The sequence below is a fragment of the Anguilla rostrata genome, chromosome 14, assembly GCF_018555375.3.
Source record: "Anguilla rostrata isolate EN2019 chromosome 14, ASM1855537v3, whole genome shotgun sequence".
In the NCBI taxonomy this organism is placed as follows: domain Eukaryota; kingdom Metazoa; phylum Chordata; class Actinopteri; order Anguilliformes; family Anguillidae; genus Anguilla; species Anguilla rostrata.
Genome location: NC_057946.1, coordinates 16037209 through 16057979, shown reverse-complemented (window position 1 = coordinate 16057979; position 20771 = coordinate 16037209). Strand labels below are relative to the sequence as shown.

At 40.9% G+C, this 20771-nt stretch overlaps 1 protein-coding gene and 1 long non-coding RNA gene across 28 annotated transcripts in view; both read left to right on the top strand.

Moving 5' to 3' along the window:
* The window catches only part of LOC135239007 (formin-binding protein 1), a 76745-nt gene that overhangs the window by 52983 nt on the left and 2991 nt on the right, over positions 1–20771 (top strand). For 4 of the 27 annotated variants that reach the window (XM_064307294.1, XM_064307289.1, XM_064307292.1 and 1 more), the window contains 12 exons: positions 400–528; positions 971–1117; positions 3549–3743; positions 5737–5925; positions 12841–12855; positions 13069–13104; positions 15635–15744; positions 15958–16090; positions 17346–17473; positions 17580–17719; positions 18182–18340; positions 18908–18968. In XM_064307294.1, the coding sequence (XP_064163364.1) occupies positions 400–528; positions 971–1117; positions 3549–3743; positions 5737–5925; positions 12841–12855; positions 13069–13104; positions 15635–15744; positions 15958–16090; positions 17346–17473; positions 17580–17719; positions 18182–18340; positions 18908–18963 (1437 nt within the window). In that variant the 3' untranslated portion in view covers positions 18964–18968. Of the gene's footprint in view, positions 1–399; positions 529–970; positions 1118–3548; positions 3744–5736; positions 5926–12840; positions 12856–13068; positions 13105–15634; positions 15745–15957; positions 16091–17345; positions 17474–17579; positions 17720–18181; positions 18361–18907; positions 18969–20771 lie in introns of those variants that run through there. The other 23 variants (XM_064307314.1, XM_064307315.1, XM_064307296.1 and 20 more) reach the window with 22 other exon arrangements.
* LOC135239011 (uncharacterized) lies at positions 5932–8737 on the top strand. The gene is made up of 2 exons (XR_010325240.1): positions 5932–6624; positions 6772–8737. It is a non-coding gene; the product is annotated as an uncharacterized LOC135239011 (long non-coding RNA).

Here is a 20771-nt window from a genome sequence, read left to right as displayed (position 1 = left end):
CTAGCAAGTCAGCATTGCCCTTTGTAGAGAAGCAGGTCTGTATTCTCTCTTAATGACTGTGTTATTATTCATGTGCTTCATCTTCAGAGATGTATGTTACTTCCCAGAATGATGTAAATGGTCTGGATGAAAAGCACGTCTGGATTGTCAGTACCACCCACCTTCCTTTCTTGTCTGTCTAGCTGTTCATTTCACTCGCCATTGTTGAGGAATGTCTTTGCCTGTAATAGAGATACTGTACGTTTGCTTCAACCAGCTGTGCTTTACCTTCAGGTCAGCATCTGGCCGTGTGTTTGTGTGGTGTGGGGGCACGCATTGGTCATTGTGGGGGTCAGGCGTTGTGTCTCCCGCAGTTCGTATGTGTGAACCCCCCTCCCTGTCGCCCCTCTGCCCTCCCAGGCACGACAGCAGGCCCAGATGAGGCACCAGATGGCAGCAGACAGCAAGGGAGAGTACTCATCCTACCTGCAGAAGTTCAACCAGGAACAGAATGAACATTACTATACTCTCATACCTCACATCTTCCAGGTAATGCCACACTTTTTGTAAACAATGCCTCAATCCTGATCATGCATTTTACCTCATTCTTAATACCACACATCATCCAGTTAATACCACACACCCCACCTTTCATGTTCCAGTAATACCAAATGTTCATACCACACATCGTACAAATAGTAGGCTTGCTACATGTCTTATAGGTAAAACAGTGCCATGCTATACATGATCCAGATATGCTGAGGGAGCCATTTATTATAATGCATCACAGATTATATTTTGGGGTTTGTGTGTATTAAGGCTTTAAGACAGTCATCTTAAGCATGCATGATTATACTCCATCTTTTAAAAGGGCTATTAAGTCCTCCCAACCATGTAGAATTGCTAATGTTGAGTGTGAATTATGATTTAGAATATATCCATAATGGTATAGTATGTATGAAATATGCTGACCAATTCCTGATCTTTGAAGAAAATCCAAGAGATGGAGGAGAGGCGAATTGAGAGGGTGGGGGAGTCCATGAAAACCTTTGCAGAGGTCGACCGGCAAGTTCTACCCATCGTGAGCAAATGCCTTGATGGTATGACAAAGGCAGCAGAATCCATTGAACCCAAAAGTGTAAGTATAGGCTAACTATAGAAGCTATAGAGCATATTCTCACCCAGTAAGTGTAACTGGTTATTATATAAAAGAAGAATGATGGAATTAATTAGCACACAGTGCAAACGGTAAGGAAGAACAAAAAGCTGTGAATCATAGCAAGAACTGGGAGCTGTGAAGTACTGTGAGCTGTGAAATTTCTACAGGAGATCTGCCCAAGCTGTTCTTCTGTTTGATACAAATACATTTTACTGTTTCTTATCTTCAGGTTTCAAATAGAACAATTGAGAAGCTGTCTAGCTCCCAAACCAAACCATTTAAAGACAGAAAAGCTCTCTATTTTTATTTATTTATTTGAAAAAAGTAACCTTGTAACGTCGCCCCCATGGCCAAATCAAAGTACAGATGTGGCCCTGCCTCGTTTCTCGGAGCCAAACGAGGGCAGTATGAAAAGCAGATGAATTATGCACACGGTCTGAAGGCTGACTTTGTCACTCCCACCCAGGGACTTATCCATTCCACAGCACTGCAACTGTTGCCAGGCGGACTCCCACAGAGTCTGTCTGAGAGGATCCAGGTGCAGGCCAGCCCCTCAGTTACGCCCACAGTCAGCAGTGAAGGAGTAGGGAGGGGGGAGTCTTCAGTGAATCATCCCCCAGTCAAAAGAAGCAGTTCCATAAAGTAAAATAATTTTCAGACTCACCTAACCCATTGTTACATTCAAATATAATATTAATTCACTAGTAGAGAATGCTACATTTGCAGTTGCTCTGAATTGTCTGCCAGAGCAATTCAAAGTCGACCGTATTTAAAAAGGGACGGTTGCAGTTCCCCAGCTGCAAGTACTTTTGTCTTCCATTCAGACTGCATGCATCCTGGGCCTCGTCTAGTTTCGCATTTCACATTTACTTCCAAAATGATTCAGCAGAATAGGGAAATTAAAGGGTAGGATGTCAGTCCAAAACAACACAATGCACTAAAATGTGTAAAAGTACACTCGGTTTAGTTTAACCTGAAATAATGTAATGTGTCATAGATATAATGCCTTACTGGAGACAGGTTGTGTGTAGGTGTGGATGGGGTAAATGCCCTGGCAGCCATTAAAGCTCTCATTAGCTGTAAACGGTGGGAAGCTAAGCTGATTAAATCATGTGTTTTTCTTTCAACTGGCCCACTGAAGCAACTGGCTCTTGTGCCACATGCACACTCGCGGCCTGAAGCGACATACCCGCATATCGCGCAACAGGGTGTACGGAGTGCAGTTCAAACATCAGCGCGGGGAGCTAGACAGCTCTCCATTGAGCTTCACTGCACACTGACTCTCAGTGCCTCATCTAAGAGCTTCATGTTTTGCCTTCTCTTTGCTGTTATTGATAAGCCACCTGATTAAAGGTGTGATCTTTTATTTTTCTGTGGTTTATTCCATTATGTCCTAAACTCTGCACACTTCCTTTATCCTTATAAATAGGAGGGAAACAAATACTAGTAATTCAAAATAGGAAAGTCTTTCAATTTGTACCAAATAGAACTTATATCAGGTATTTATTGAAGAGTTCCAAATGTTAGCGATGTCAGGTGCTGTGGCTTGCACCTGGTTAAGGTGATTAGCATTCAGCACTTTCTCTGCCTGAAAGCCAGGGTGATTGGAATGCCGTCCAGCATGCTAATTGCTTGTTCTTTCCTTGGACATCTGTTTTAAGCACTACTTCCACATTTTATGCCTTGTCTAGTGCTGCATAATAAAAAGCATATGGCATTATTGTTTCACCAAATATGGGTTGCTCACCTCATGTATGTATGACATTCATGCAGACCAGGCGTAAACATAATGACCTTATGACTTTAATTATATACAATTTAATGTGACTGACAATTTAGTTTCCAAATACCATAACAGTACAATGATGCAAGACTGTAGAAAGTTTGCCAACACATTAGCATTACCTTGAGCAGCAGCTGAAGTTTATTGATTAAACTACATGAAGATTGAAAGTAGTTTAAAAAATCATACAACACAAAAAAATAATGTAAAAAAATGCTTGGACAGATGGTCTGTTTCTCATGTACAGTGATATCCAGTATTTCTAAATAAGACGTAGGCTCGTTCATGGATACACTGCTCTTTAATTACCCAAATGTCTTGCTGACAGATAAAAATAAAATTGATCAAATAAAGTGGAGGATTTTTTAATTTTAGGTGTTCAGCAATGCAAATGTCTGTGCCTTTAAGCCATAGTGGATAGCATTCGATTTGTAACACGGTGGGGCTGATGTATCTGCTGACTAATTTCTATGCTTTAAGCAATGCAATGAGAACAGATTTATGATTTATGTATTTCATTAAATAAAAGCAAAATAAATTTACAGTACAACCAAAATATTGGCTTGCATATCTTGCATTTTACATTTGCACAAATGCCAAATCAGTTTCATGGTTCCTCCTCAACAGGACTCAAAGCAGGTTGTAGAATCTTACAAGTCTGGTTTTGAGCCCCCTGGTGATGTGGAGTTTGAAGACTACGGCCAGCCTATGAAGAGGACAGTTTCAGAGTCCAGCCTTTCCAACTCCAGGGGGGAGGCCAAGCCAGAAAAACCCAGCAGCAAGAGCAAGGGCAAACTGTGGCCTTTTATCAAGAAGAACAAGGTAAAGATGCCGTGCTCCACCTTGGGCTAATACGCCGTTTGCAGACAGGGCTGTTTTCCATACACACATGCACCAGAACAGTGTAGAAGATATTCCGTATGTTGTGACATCACTTCCTATACAGAAATGTCCTGGAGGACAGACCAATTTATTTTAGAATCTAATGGTGAATCATCCCAATCCTTTAGTGAATTAACTTGTGACATTAGCACTTGTGTTGTTGTTTATGTCTGACCATTTTACAGCGGTATGTAAGTTCTGTGTTCCATTTTTATTGTTGTTGCTGTTGTTGCATTGTTGGTCTTTTGTATTTGTTTTTTGTTCATACTAGTACACTTGACATTTTTTATCAGTCGTATTGTTTTCATAATTACTACTTTTTACTTTATTATTTTTACTGTTGTATTTTTATTGCCATTTGTCATCGTTTTCTTTTCCCATATGCCATTGGTCATTTTAATTCTGGTTGAACCACCCCTCTAACGCACTAACGCATTCCTTGAGTTCCACTGCCATTCACCAAAACAAACAAAGAATAATTCACCTCCTGGTTCTTGTGGGACACCTCTTTGCTGCACCCAACCATCTCCTGTAATAACTGTATCCCTCCTCTCTGTGATCTGCCTGGAATGGCTTCCCACAATCCCCTGCTACTGTACGGCTCATCGGTTCACCATTGGTGACTGGGAAGGGGTTTGAACTGTTTAGGATGTATTTGTCGTCTGTAAACCAGAACTTTGTGCTGCTGAGCTGCAGTCCTCAAACTTGGGCATGTGATGTGTGTTCTACACCATGGCAGGGCGGTGCACATGAATAGCATGATGTCTTTGTGGCATTAGTGGATGATCACCACAGGAAGCAGAATCCATTTTATATTTGTATGCACATCCTGTACATCACACCTGTTATGTGCTGTGACTCATATCTGGCCATTAAAGCATCAAAAGTGTTATTTAAAGATGGAAGTGAAGATGCTTATCACTTTCCAGAGATACAGGGTACACTATTTTTGGTCAAGCCCAAAGGATGCATGAACTTATTCAGTCACTGACATTTCCAATGTGTATACCACGAAAGTACAGGCCATGGAAAGTCATGGTAGATTGAGGTACAGTTAATGTGAATGGTGTTATATGACCTAGAAGGGACAGCTTGCACACAGTACGTCTCAATGACCCACAATGTGCATAGAAGAAACAGATGAGCACTTTATATTCATTTCTCTTTTAGAATAAGAAATCATGAGTTTCCTTGAATTTCTCGGGTTATAAATGCATTAAGCGGTGAGGCATACAAGTACCATGGGGACAGCCTGTCTTTTCTGTTTTCTTTTTGTGTTTATCATATATTTAGGTACAGAACATGTTCTGCAGTTTCATATATTGATACAGATGTTTCAAGTGAACCAGTATTCCTGCTGCTGTGAATGCTTTCATTTTTAACCTATCATGTCAAGGTAGTCAGAAATATCAGAGGAAGTTCTGTGGGGCACGCTCTATGCATCTGTGAAACATTCTACTTAAATTCCCAAACCTTGGTTCATTAATTTCACCTTCTGTCCGCAAATGAAATGGCAGTCAGCAGCCATTTGGGATGGTAAGAGAGAAACACTGCTGTGATGACCTGAAATTCAGTAGTGCTGGCTTCGCTTTCAGACTGTGCTGAATTTCCAGTCAGAGAGCTTGCATGTGATGAAGGGAAAAAGGGGAGTTTGCATGTGCTCTCTGGCAAATAGCTTCTCAATTGTAACAACTCGCTTTAACATACTTACGCTTTTCACATTCTCTGTTCTAACTCCTTTTTCCCGTCGTTTTTTTGGGAATTATTAAAAAGATAAAAGGTAACAGCTCGAACACCGGGTTTGATGCTCCGTTTGATGTCCCCTTGTTTTGTTTTTTGAGCCTTATTTTTCTCGTTTTTTGTGTTTCCTTTTATCCTCTATTTTGTTCTGCTCCTCCTTTTTCTGCCACTACTCCATCTCTCTTACTGGTAGCTTATGTCCCTGTTAACGTCCCCCCACCAGCCACCCCCTCCCCCCCCTGCCTCCACCTCGCCCTCACCCTCTGCTGTTCCCAACGGCCCCCAGTCTCCCAAGCAGCACAAGGAGCCCCTCTCACACCGCCTCAACGAGTTCATGGCCTCCAAACCCAAAATGCACTGCTTCCGGAGTCTGAAGCGTGGGGTAAGTTGTCTTGTGGATCTGCGTGTCTGTGGCGCTGTTGCTCGCTGTAATGGAGGGGTTCCATGGTCACGCCTGAAACAGCAGGTGAAGACTAACAGGGAACTCGGGGTTCCGAGCAGAAAGCAAGCAGGAATTTCCCAGATAATTTGGGCCTGGGGTGTCCAATCATTTCAGACATCATCTGTTTACAGTTTGTGAGTGATAACTCTGCCCTGGGGACACCCCTTGGAGAGAAATTCAAATTGTATTTCAGATTCGCTAGCACAATATGAATACAAATTGTCCAAACAGTTTGTGGACATTAAATCGTCACTTAATACTTTGCCTATAGACTTCACTGATGAAAAAAATATAGAAGATATTCTAAATTCCAATTCCAAAAATCCACTAAGTCTTGCTAGTACTGCAGTCATTTTGGTGGCACCATTGTTCCCTCTATACAGCCTCTCTTCTGCTTCTCTCTTTCTCTGTGTCTAGCTGGCTCTTGCATGCCTCCATAGCTTCATTTAATCTCTATCCCAGAGTAGTAGATGCCTGTCTCCAGTAGCAAATTCTCCCTTTTATTTTCATAATTTTACTGCAGACAAACCTTTCTGTCTGGAAATACTCTCGAAGGCACTTCGGGTTCTGTCTCGGAGTGTCTGCTATAGAAGTTGTGTAATTCTATTGGTGTATGGCGTTTGATTTATAAGCCAGGCTGTAAGGATTGTCCAGATATGGGAATTCTTGGATATCAGACTTATGGACTGTTACTGGTATCAAAATAAAATAGTTCTGCAAATGTGTAGTTGAGATTGTCTTTCCAACCATGGAGTTGATTTGGATGAGTGGCATACTTCAAATTAGTATAGGAATGTCAAATACTGCACAATATACAGATCCTCCTTTTTTGCCTGTAGTATCACCAGAGATTTGTGTGAAGTGCATTACAGTTTTATAGAAGTACAGATCTCTGCTGGACGTGTGTCAGTCAGGCTATAGTGAAAAATATTTTTATTTTATCTGAAATTTAGTTCTTTGAGCATGGGGAAATCATTAATAATGGTGTTAAAGTGACTTCTCCCACAAACACCCTAATCTGTGTTGTACTGTACAGAGGCCACAGCAGCTCATATACCTCAAAAGGATCATTAACGAGTATGGGAATGACACCAACTCTGGTCATAGTTATTCTTTGAATCGGTATTGAGTGGACAAGTATGCAGGATCTCCGTCTACTCTTGCCAGTCTGAATGTCTCTTTGAAAGTGTTTTACAATTCAATTAAAACCAGCCTGCCTAGATTAATCTGGTACCATATCAGCATAAAGTCAGTACTTCTCAGCATAGAGAGAATGGCATTGGAAGCAAGAGGTCCTAGCCACCAAAAATCAGTTACACCACGTGCTCGATACAGTGGTTTGGATCTTACTGGTCAGGTAGTTTGTAAACTCTCCTGGCTAAAAGTATCTTTTGGTCGCACACTCCTAGCATGTTAAATCCAGTTCAATGTGTTCATCTCATTAGAACAGCAATACAGTACAGTGCGAGTTGATTGAATCTAGTGGATAGCTTTAACAAATGACGAGTTGCCATCCTTGGTTGGGATGAACGTTGACGGTCTGGACTTAAACATTGCCTTTATTGTTCAGTTATTGCTCAGTAATATTTTGATTTTAAAGAAATGCTGGCAGGAGTAAAGCTCCTTACAGTTGCAATCCTTATGCAAAATGAAATACCAAATAAAATTGTCTCAATGTTGTAATGTGCTACCAAAAGTGTAAAGGTCCAAGTTCACTATGAAGTAATGCATTTGTGGCAGTATGGTTATCCCCAAACCCCAGCTGATCAGGAAGGAGTCTGAATACTAGTTCCAGCCACATAAAATAAGGAAATGAATGATTTTATAGTAATCGTGTACTAAACAAATGCCTCTTCAGTTTCAAAGAACAGTTTTGTTCTTTCCCCTTCCCTTTCTCTATATAATTTAAAATCCTCTCTTCTGGAACAGCAAATAAAATGAATTGAAAGGAGGGTTTGAAAGCTTAACCTTAATAAACAAAACAAATAAAGCCTTTTAAGCCTGTATGTCTAGTCACTCATTTAAGAATGTAGTATAGAGACTTGCAGTTTAGATATGCTAGTTACCCTAGTGCAGGTTACCCAGGAAAGGTGTGTTTTTAAATAGAACACCTTGAAGGTAGCTAGATTCCCCAGTTCTCTTACCATTTATCATCTACAGGTCTGACAGCTAAAGCAATGAAAACCTCAACTAGAAAGTCAGAGAAGGCTAGGCAGATTACCTGCTAAAACAAAGCTGCTGACGCATGGCATGTAGTAGAATCAGAATGAGTCATTTTTTCTCTTTTGATGCCAACAGGAAGGGCGTCGTCGCACCCTCATTGGCCTAGAGAAAATGCAACTAGTAAACGCCATAGGATAGGTGACTGCTACACATTATGTGTTCATCCCCTTGAACCTGTGGAGTTGTACTTGAAAGGATCTCATGCTGCAATGAAATATATGTTGCTGCCTTCAAACAGGACTCTAAAGGCTCATTTAATTTTACACAGACACCCCTGTGGATTTATGTGTGATCTAGAACTTTGCAACAAAAGATGAATTAGAATAGATAGAATCAGGGTGGTGACTATCATGATACAGCTCAGTCTGTCTCAGTTTGACAGTTCTGTGGTTTACTGCCTCTACTCAGGGGACAGGTTTTGTGCCAGAAGTCTTCCTTTCCCCTGTGTGGCTATTCAGACAGGCTTAACAAAGCCACACCATCTCGCCGTTACAGCAGGAAGGGTGGCTTATGCATCCTTCCTACTGCTTTTTTTTTTGAATTTGCAAAGCAGTGGAAGTCTGTTTGCTTTATGAGAAATTATAGCCTTGCAGAGCGTGGCAGGGAGAAACAAAATGTTTGGTTTGAATGCTTGGTTATTGCTAAATGAAGACTGTTGTTTCGTTCTTCATAGAGTGACCAGAGTTGACCTTTAACTGCCTTATTATTAGGTAATGTTCTCTGTGGTATTGCTTTTTTTAAGAGGAACTTTGCTTTTTGCATCTACAATCGTGCATTAAAACTGTTTAAACAAGTTGAAACTGTTAAATAGTTAAACAAGTTAAAACTAGGGAAGATGATGAAGGAGGAGGGAAAGTAATCAGGCTATGAATTTGAATTTAGCCTATGTGCATTTTTGGAAGTGAATTGAATTGAAAACCACCAACGGTTGCTTTTCTCCCAGTAATACTCTGTTAAACATTCACAAACTCATTCATTACCATCATTCACATTAATATTCTGTTATTAGTATCATCTTTGATTTTTTATAAGTTTATTTTACTTTTGTAGGTGTTGTTGGTATATAGCTGTACACAGACCAGTGTAATCAGTATTTAATAAATAAAAGAGGTTTTCTTACAGTAATCGAAGCAAAGTTTATGCTGCACTGATCTTCTCTGTGACTGATCTCTTGTAAAAAGTCTTCCTTCATAAGTGTGTAGCCTTATAAAAGAAAACACCTCTTTTCAACAGCTGTCCAAATGGACAGTCCAACAGCAATAGTGTAGTACAAATAACCTCCACAGACACAAATAAAATAATCCCACTGCCTGGATATGGATACTGGATCTTGAATTGTCTCTTGACCTTTGACCCAACTGTTTGTGAAGCCAGAGCGGATGGAGAGAGACGCACAGGAATTAGCTGACATAGTTGTCATATGGGAGCAATGTGCAGGGATCTGCTACTGCTCATGTATAGTCATTAGCAGTATGTTGAATATCTAAGTTAACATCTGTTATTTGGTTTTAGTTTCCTGTTGAACAAGAGAGAGAATGTGAAAATAGGAGGCGACAGACACTCGGGATGCTGAGGCTCAGTGCGTCCTGCTGCACTCTGCAGTGTAAAGGCTCTCTGTGATGTATCCCAGCAGGCCCCTGTGTGTCAGCCCGCCTCACTGTGGGGGGCCCTGTTATTCCACACCCCACTAGGCACCGGCGCACTCACCGTCTCTGATCTTCTGCCAGATGCTAAAGAGAGCCAGGACCCATATCAGAGGATCAGACTGCGTGTGTGCGCGTTCGCGTGTGCCTGGGTGTGTCGCCTCAGGAAGAGGTGCGGCGCGGGCTTGTTTTTATTAATGAAGATGTGTTCTTTTCCGCCATCGCCACGGCAGCTGTCCGCTCACTCTTACTATTACGAAAAAGACCTCATGAAGAAGACGCTGGGAAAGCCCACGTACGCATTTGAGGCCAGGCAATACGTTGTAAGTGTGTGTGTGTGTGTGTGTGTGTGTGCGTGCGTGCGTGTGGCCGAGTGGGGGGCCAAATGAACGCTGCACGGACACTAACCACATTTAACGATGGAAGCTGAGGTGTCATGGCTTCTGCTTAATCATTTGGCACAGGAAGTAGTCATGCAGGCTGGAAACTGCAGTCGTGCTTTTGAAAAGAAAAGAGGTGTGTGGCAGAACGTACACTTAGTTCTCTGTGCACCCTCTCGCTTCAGGTTCCCCTTCATTAATAAATGCCTTTGTTAGGCTTAGTTCCTGATCTTGTGATTTTAGTAAGACTATCTAGCATCAGTGACATAATTATAACTTTTGTCCCCTTAAGGCAAATTGTTCCCAAGCTGATAAACTGAAACATAACAAATGGTAGTATATGTTTCTGATGAACAATAAGGAGAATTATTGTACCCTCCCCCTGTGCAATTAGATTATTTTTTCTGTTTGCGAGCCTTTTCGGTATCTGTTAAATGGGGCTAGTGTCTGTGGCTGCAGCTGCCCTTAATAAGATATAGTCATATCACATGGCCACTTGGATCACATGGTCGCAAGCGGCGACATCATCGCTCTCCCGTATGTTACCGCAGCTTGTGGTTCTGTGCCTCCCCCCTGCTGTTCACATTCAGCATTGCAGCAAGGGGTCAATTCACAAAGTGTCACAAGCACAGAGGCAGGCACGGAGGAAAAAAATTCCGTAGCGTAACAAGAAACAAAAGTCCTCATCCTCCAGCTGCCCCAGCCGCTCCCTCCTCTTTCTCCAGATCCTCCTCGGAGGGCTGAAGTTTCACTTGTGCGTGTTGGAGTGCTCGTAACACTTTGGAATGCAGGGGAACCCAGAATTTGCCCCTCCTGGTTGCTTTATGCTGACATTCATCACCCTGGGCCTGTGCACATATTCCGGTCTCCCCCAGGCTCCTAGGGGTTCTTTGCACTGAAGTAATAATTATGGTCCTGAAAAACATCTGCTGGCCTTATATTCTACTGGCTGTAGTGCTGCTTGGAACTGCAAATGAGCAGTTAGAAAGAAACGGTGTTAGGCTTAGCAAACACAGGCAGGTCAAAGTGAGGACAAAGATGCTAACACTGCCATAATTCAAATGAAATAGCTCCTGGCCAAGCTGTGATTGAAATGGAAACTGCTCTAATTTATTAACAACAATCTTATCAACATGTGGAAAATTGAGCTTATTTTTTAAGCATTTACACAAACACTACTGACTGTAATGTCTATGATTTTTATGCTTATTCATATTGTTTCTAAAAATGCATTTAGCATTATTTGCATGTCATTTTAATCTGAATCAGGTTTTAGTGATTTAAACACAGCAGCTTCCTTAAACACCAGCCCATAATGCCACCAAGGTTTTCCTCAGATTTGTTCCTTTGTTGATCATTTTGCATATTATTTGTCATTTAAAAGTTTTGCTGGTCTTTTTTCTTATTGTTCCTTTATTATTGCACTTGGAAATCATCAGATCTCTTTGCACTACTCATTTCTGAAATCTAGCTTGTTGAAAATTGTTTTGTCTGTTTTTTTTAAAGGACAGTGTGTTTATATGATTTGGTCACTGGCAGAACAATACCTGCTGTGGTTTATTTGAGTTTTAAGCTGTGTTTTCTGCAGGGAATGTGTGCTGTGTGATAGTGCCTCGCGTGAAGGCCGTTTCAGGGTGCAGGTGCAGTGCGTGGCCCAGTTTTACTCCTGGCTGAATTTAGGGGGGGGAGCAGGGGTAAGGTTTGACACCCCAGGGGCCTCCACCCCACCCCATTACAGCAACACCTCTTCTTGTTCCTGAGTCTTCTCTCCCTGTGGGTCACCTGTCTGTATTTGTGGGACACTTCTCATGACCACCTGCTCTGTGTACGTGTGTGAGTGTGTATGTGGGTAAGTGTGTGTGGCTGAGCGTGTGTGCCATGTGATGGTGTCTCTCCTGTTCACTCTCCTCCATCTCCTTCACTGCTGGGTGACTAGAGGCATAGACTAGTCTGCTGGTGTCTGTCATCTCAGTGGGAAAAAGTGGTCCATCTCTGAAACTTGTCGCTGAACTTCACTGGATGATAATGACACAAAGACTTTACCAGATTCACAGTTGGCTGTGCTGGCATACTGAAATATTGAACTTGTATTCCCCCAGTACACCACTCAGGATCTTTTAGGTTATAATCAGGGACATCTGGTGTATTAGATGAGTAATATAGACTCATTTAACCACAAACTGTTTGTTACTGCCATCAGAACTGGCTTTGGTATGGCAAGGCCAAAGGGACAGATTAGGCCAAGTAGAGATTTGGCCTTAATTCTTCCAGCCAGATGTCTTGTTATTTCAGTGGTCTCTGTGGGTTCTAGCTTTGCTTAAGTAAACATGTAATTTGTCCCAATTTATCCTCATTGCAATATTTCAGAATATTGAAATAACTATGATTATGGCTCTGATTTGCTCGCTTTGGCACAGCCAGCTCTGGGTATCATGCGATGGAAGTTCAGCACAGGTGTGCTCCTTCAAGCACCTCTTAGCTATGACATTCTAACAGCTCAAGTGTCAATATGTGCCAGAAATGTCCAACGTTCATCTGCTGCTGATGCCGACTTCACTTTGTTTTATCTTTTCTCTTTTTTTTTCATTACTCTCCCTTCTACCGTGAAGCTTTCTCTCAAGCTGGTAAGCATGACCGTAGCATGCTCCTCACGTTATTGACATCTGACAGTTAATCTCTGTGTTGGGTTTTTTTGTCTTTTTTAATTTCAATTATTTATTGTTGTTGTGGTGAAAAAAAGGATTAACTGCCCACACCTGTTGTTGTCTCCTTTTTTTGTCGTTTTGTTTTGTGTCTTGTCCGTGTGACTGTCTGCCTCCGTTTGTCTGTCCTGTCAGATCACTCTCAATGCTCAGGTCCGGAATCTCATTGAGGTGATCAGAATTATTCATTGTTATTCTTTTGCTTTGTGTTGTTGTTTTTTAGGACTAAAAAGGTAGATTGCTATTAAATAGGTAGCACTCATTGTAAGGTAATCACAAAGCAGGGCTCTAAAAAAAGACCAATCTTTTGCTGCAGATGGGAAGTGAATCTTCCAGCCGGGGGGGGGGGAATTAACCAAATACCATATGCTGAAACAGACCAAATTATCTCCACAATGTTGGTCACTATATTCTCTCAGGAATAGGGAATATTCTGAAATAATCCTGTGAATAGATATAGTTCATCATACCTTTCATATTGACAGTTTACAGAAGACTGCAGGGTTATCAGTTTACTACTTTGCAAGACGAATGGCATTTTGCCCATAAGGCAGAAAAACAGCACAATGTTTTAGTGAAAACAGCACCGTGGTATTTTGTGGAGAACGGGAGAAACCCTCTCTGACTGTACATCACTCCATCAGGAGTTTGCATTAAGTACAGAGCAGTCTAGTCATCAAAAGGGCAAAAAAGAAAGTGTAGAAATGTTAAGAGCTTTCTGTAGCCGCAGAAACAGAGACAGGCATTTAAATGTAACACCACCAGAGCCATTAAGGACATTTTGTGCTGTGCACCATTGATACTATTCATTGATACTATCCAAAGGAATGCAGTATTGTGATGTGACCCCTGTATTGTATATTGCTGAAAGATTTATCATTCACAGGTAGTAGTTAATTTCCCCCCTTTGATTGTGCTGGTTTAAAGCAATAAAGTTTCTGTAAATTGATTATCTGCCATTCTCAGGAAGGTCTTCAGAATATGAAGGATTAAAAGACTTGAATTAAATTAAAACTGTCCACCCCTCCCCCATCCCATCTCCATCATACCCAAAGTGTATTGTAAGTAGCATAGCTTCCCAAAAAAATGTAGGGGGTGGATTCATGTTTTAATTTAATGAGAGATGTATGCTTCCCTGGCTCTATCGCCAGATTGTAGCATTCTGTTTGATGGATGTTTAGAGCCCTGTGTTGCTTTTTCTTAGTAAATAAAATGACTTTGATTGTATTTGTTTAAGTTAAAATTTCTCATTCCATCACTGAATACCTTTCAAATTTAAAGTGATAATGAAACATTTAATGCGTTGTGTCAAAAGAATGGTCGTGGAAAACAAAAAGGTTATGAATCAAATTCTGTAATTCTGTATGATCAAACCCAGATTTTTTCAATTGTTTTATTATATATGCAGGTAAGTACTTGGTATGTCGGGATGGTTCTTCATATGACTGTATTATAATCTCATACTTTTTCTACTATGGGGTAATTCTTTTTTTATTTGTTTTATTTTTATTTATGTTATCACGGGTGTTCTATGTGTTTTCATAGAAAATAAAGCGTTTTTCGTTAGTATCTGACATGTTTAGTGAAACTCATTTATTGTATTGCATGCCTGGTAAGTGTTGCGTTCTGATGCAGAATGAAGGGGTAAGGTCACCATTATAGTCGCATGTATTGCTGACCCAGTACCGTGACCCCCCTCTAGGCCGTGTGCTTCTGGTTTTTCAGTATGCACAAGTTTCACTCGAGTCTTAACCTCTTCAGTCCAAGCTGAAATGTCACCTGCACAAGCATATTGTCATGGAATATTCTGTCATTAAATATATTCTGCCATTTCTTTTGTTAGAACTTGCAAGCCATCTGCTCGTTGAGTGTGTAGAGAGAAATTGTATTGCTCACTGGTGGCACCCACTGTTTGAACCATGAACTGCAGCACAATAACAGTGTGACCTCACTTAGTCGTTTTATATATATATATATATATATATATATATGTATATATATGTATATGTATATATATTTAATTGAACCTGTTTTGGGGACGTTATTGTTCAGATGATTTCAAAGTAAATTATATGATAACTAGCACAATTTTAAAGTCAAATCTAAAGCCTCCCATGCCCTTTCCATTGCCTCTAGGTTTTTTATCAGGATGAATCAGCCAATGCAAAGCTTTTAATGTGACATTTGCAAAACTTTAGGAGCGGAGATGCAGTGTATAGCCCAAGGCTTGGAACTGAAAAGGTTAATCTCAAGTGTCCTTGCAGTGGTCAGCTGCTGTGAAGATGCACTATCCCCTTGATTTTAAATTCACTTCATCACTCATTAGCAGAATTGATTGGAGCTCAGAATTTATTTGGATGTATTCCTCGCTTGCAGTAGGACACCACAAACCATTTGAGGAAATGAACATGCACTTCAATTGCATGGTATTTCTTAGTTGTTTTTAACACAAAGCCCAGTCAGCATGAATGAACAACTTTGCATGTCCCAAGTTTTCCATATGAATAAGCTACAGTCCATTTCAGTGATGTATATCTGAGGTTCCCGGACACATTTTACATCTAGAGTACAAGGAACTACAAAAGGGGATAGTGCAGCTAAGAATGGTGTTAGAAGGCTGTATTCTGTGTTCCATGTACACTAGTTGCAGTGGGAGATTAGCAGGTTCTCATTTGTCTCTCTGCTCCCCCAAATCCTCTAGGGCTCTGGTCCTGAAGATTTCAGCCACTTGCCTCCCGAGCAGAGGAGGAAGAAACTGCAGGCCAAGATTGATGACATCAACAAGGAAATCCAGAAGGAGATGGACCAAAAGTAAAATAACTATTCTTTTTTAGATGGCTGCCATTGGTAGCTGCACACAGAAACTGTTCAGGCTCCATGGATGTGCTTGCAGGGCTGAGGATTCAGATTGTCTCACAAAAATCCAGTTGAGCTGTATAACACGATTATAGAAAACAGTGATATGAGAACATTTTAAAGCAACAAAAGAGAGGTTCTAAGCATGGAAGTGATCCTGCTTTTCAGGGATGCCTTGACTAAGATGAAGGATGTCTACGTGAAGAATCCACAGATGGGAGACCCCAGCAGTGTGGACCCTCGGCTGGCTGAGATCAGCCAGACCATAGAGAAGCTGCAGTTTGAGGCGCAGAAATTTGAGGTGGGTGGCTTAGTCCCCTTTTAGGACCCTCTTTAACAGTGACAGCGTTGATTCAGAGTCATCTACCAGTGAAGGGGAAAGATAAGGATAGAAACTAATACAAATGAAACCCCTTCAGTCAGTTAATACTAATTTACTAATCAAAACAGAACATAAACCCAAGGTGATCTGAAACTTCGGGTGTAAATCGTGTAGTGCAGGAGAACCAGCTATTGTGGTTGTACCAAGACAGCGTCTATGCATTCCACCATGGATACTAGGCCAACACCACGAGTGTGCTCACTGTGGGATGTTAGTGCTGTTTCTCTGGCTCTTGTTAAAGAACAGCTAGAATTTTCTTAATTGAAAAATGACATCTCTTCTTTTTTGCTTGCAGAGATAAAAGTGATTACAGCCTCCCCCTTTTATATTATTTAAATGTTTAGTAGATGGATGGTTTAAAGGCTTTTCCAGTTGAGATTATATTGTGTTAATCAGGTTTTACGGAAGATTGTAAACAGACTGTTTAACTCACTGGTCTCTGATGTACAGCAGAACTGATGCACCAGCAGCTGTGATAAACTCATTCTTTTCTCTTTGTGTCATATGAATGAATTATTCAGGATGACAAAGAAATTGTTTTCCATTGAATATTTCCTATTTATGATATGTAATGTACATTTGATTGCTGAAACCTATGCTTTGAGCAAAATTACCAGTTGAGTAATAGAGGGGAGTTACCGCAAATGTCAGACTTTGATTACAAAGGCAGGTGCTTAATTTTGCTGTCATAAAACATCAGGTTGAATACGATTATGCAACAGAAAGAAACTCTTGCAGATTGCCCTAGATGCAGATGTTTGCTTGTAAAATGAATGGTGGTGAGTAACATAAAACAAATATTAGTGTATTCTAAGAGCCTGCTCTTTTTACCTTATTTGAACAGCTTGTTGAGTTAGAGCTATTGCTGCCAGCTGGGGATCTGGCTCTAAGTACTGGCTTTTCTTAGTGGTCCAGACTGTAGGTCAAGCTCATCGAACGCAGTTTGTACACGTTTCATTTTCTAACATAAACCTCTGATGATGTCAGAATTATATTACATTTGTCTGCCCTGTGCATGTGTGTGTTGTGTGTATGTGTTTTGCGTGCATTTGTGTGTGCGCATGTGTGTGTGTGTGTGCGTGTGTGCGTGCGTGCGTGCATGCGTGTGCGTGTGTTTGTGTGTCTGTGTGTGTGTGTGTTTGTGCGTTTCTGTATCTGTGTACGCTCCCCACAGGGGTGGCTTGCAGAGGTGGAAGGGCGGTTGCCAGTGAAGAGTGACCCTCCCCGGAGACAGAGTGGACTGTATGAGACCCAGAACAACATTCAGACAACTGTCAACAACTGCGCCCAAGACCGTGAGAGGTACAGTAGAGCCTCTACCTTCAGAGGAAAGCAATTCAAAAGATATCTCAAAATGGCTGTTGGAGAGGTGCTGTTGCTATAGTTACTGTCTCTGTTCCTCCTTGAGCAGCCCAGATGGCAGTTACACAGAGGAGCAGAGTTCCGAGACTCAGATCAAGGTTCCCAGCACAGAGTTTGATGACGAGTTTGATGATGAAGAGACACTGCCCACTATTGGAACTTGCAAAGCCCTCTATCCCTTTGAAGGTAATGTCTTACTCAGCATTGACCACTTGTTGGACAATCACAGGCAATGCTGACCTGCAAACAAAATCTGCCCATACAATCAGAAAAGTACATATGTTTTAGATATAGCTATAAATAGGCTTTATGACGACAGGTTATTTTTCATATTAATGGGACATTCAAATAATTACTATTTGTTTTGTGTTTGCATAGATACAGATACCTCAGTACTCTCATCAGTACTGTGTATATAGAGCAATATCAATGAACATAAATACATCCTATATTGGAGTGTTGCTGTTGTATTATGGAGTCATCCCTCTACGGGACCCGGATGAAGGTGTAATGTAATACGTTGTAAGAAAGTGTAAATATTAAATTACAACATGCGCTTTAAAAAAATATTTCACTAACTTTATTTCATAACTTTCCCTGTCTGTGACATTTAGCACGCCTTCTTTCTTCTTTCCATCTCTGTCCCAGGTCACAATGAAGGCACAATCTCGGTGGCGGAGGGCGAGCTGCTGTACGTGATCGAGGAAGACAAGGGCGACGGCTGGACGCGCGTGCGCAGGAACGAGGAAGAGGAGGGATACGTGCCCACGTCTTACGTCGAGGTCTTTTTGGACACAAATGCCAAAGGTGCTATGACATACATCTAACTAGACTTGGGAGGGGCGTCGCACCATGGGGGAAGGGGGGTGGGCTAGGGTGGGGGTTCTCTACCCAATACAGTGGGGTTACTGGTAGAGCCGGGTAGAGGACCCTCTTTTTAAAATGTGCTACTGCAGTGCAGGACAATTCAAACCCCCGCTTTTCCATTGTGTCAGGCCGAGGCACGCGTGATGTTGGACTGTATGAAGATTTCATACCTGTGCTCTCTACTGTGTAATTTTATTCCTTCTCCTCTTCTGATTCTTTTATCAAAAAGCATGTATATAATATATTCTGTACAGTCAGTTCCAATGGGCTGGTAACTGTGGAAGAATTCTGGGTAAGACAAGACAGATGGCACAGGTGTGGAATCTGTGACGTTCACCATGCATGGTTCCCTACTCTGTTACCCCTTAACTATGAGGAGTCAAATACACTCCATCTTTGCTGGGTTGGCTGTATTTTATTTATGATTCAAACCAGCAAGGGGTAATGTGTAAGGGACTGTAAGAGATGAGCATAAGTATTTAACTTAAGGAGGTTTTTTTTTTTCAGCTGATATTTTCTGCGTTCATCACAGTGTGAATTGCAGCCCGATTACTGCTGTGTAAAGCAAGTAAGGTTCTGCTTCTTATGCTCTGCTTTTCTGCCACAGTGCTAACTTGCAGTCACAAACAGGAGACTTTTATTACGGAACAAATAAGGCAAGAGAAAAAAATCATTGGTCACAATGAAATATCTTATTTTATGCCTTTGAGAAAAGATTATTTGTAAAGACTTTCTTGGTTTTGAAATCCCTGGATATTTTTTTAATGTCCACTACTCAAGAGCTCTTATAGGCTGTTGGACATTTTGAAGTTGTGCCAGTTTCTTCTTAAAAGGCCTCTGTGGATAGCTTCCTGTTTTTTGGCAGCTTTAATGTGAGAGAGAATCACTTCACTGGTGAAATAGTCCTATAGATCAGAGAACGAATTGGCTTATTTTTGAGGAAATGTATCAGCAGTTTCTGCTCCAACTTCTGCAAACATTGCAGTGCAGTGGCCGAAATCATAAATGCAGAAAGGTCGCGATTACAATGTCCGGTTTCTCAAATTCTCTGTAAAGTTCAGCTGAGGAAAATGTATCTCATGTGGTCTTTGAATATTCTCAATTCTCATGATCTAAAAGACAGCCAAACCCAAACTGATTAATTGACTGTGAGGTGTCATTTTTAATACATGAAGCAAGGACAGGGTATGTGAAAATGATGGTATAAATTACTCTCAAATTTGTAATGAAGTGGGAGTGCTTTACAGAATGCACAAAAGACCTGAACCACATAATGTAGGAAAGCATGCCAGATTGTGCAGTGTTAAATTATGCAAATACAATGTTATTTGTTCCTTTTTTTAAAAATAAATTAATATTAATATGCAAGTTTTTTTTATATATTACTGTAAAAGGCTTCGTACCCAGAAGTAACGCTTCTCTCTCCTGTAATAATCGCTATAGGCGTCTATGCATGCTTTGGGTGAACACATGTTCTGTAATGAATCAAATGATGTTCTTTTCCAACATTTCCATTATGAAGTCACACATCCTCTCCAACATCTTCATCAGTGTAGAATAACGAGAAAACACAAAGCGCCGATGCCAGGGGAACAAGCATGACGAGAGGGAGAGGTTTCCGGAATCGGTTTGAAACCAGCATGTAACATGTTGTCCTTGGGTTTGGTGCAGGGGTCGAGGAGGGGTTGTGGGGGTAATTTTAGACTCGTCTGAATGATTTGTGTGGCAGAACAGAGATGGCTAAATTTGGTGATAACAGAGTGGATCATGCCCTTGTCAACGTGAGCCCAGAAGCCCTGCTTTTTTCAAAACAGTCTCTGTTTGCATGGGTTTGAGTGAATTTTCTCAAATTTCCACAAAATGTTAGTTTGACAAGCATGGTTTAATATAAGTGTTTTAAGCGCTTTTTTAAAAGCTTTATACATAAGTAGCTATATTTCAGCATACCATGGGTGTCCGGCTAAATTTAAAAACCAAAAATTCCCTCTAACTGTACCAATACACACTTCAAAGAGAACTTAATTTGACCCAGACTTTGTTTTGACCTTAACTTTGACAAATACAATCAGTTGCTTTCTCATTTGCACAACATTTTTCATGAATTTCAGGTTGAAATGAAAGAAAAATGTTGTCTTGGAAATTTCAAACAGAGTAGTATTAACCCAGGCATTTCATCGTCCAACAGATGCAATCATGGCAGAAATGAAATGTGACCATTGCCAATGATGAAAGCATGATGGTCTTATTTTAACTGCATAACAAATGGTTTTTGCATGGTTTTTTGGCATAAACACAAGCTAAAATTTTCCCTGTGACATTTAGCTTGTCAAATGAAAAAGTAATATTCAGACTGGACTAAAGCATGGGAATA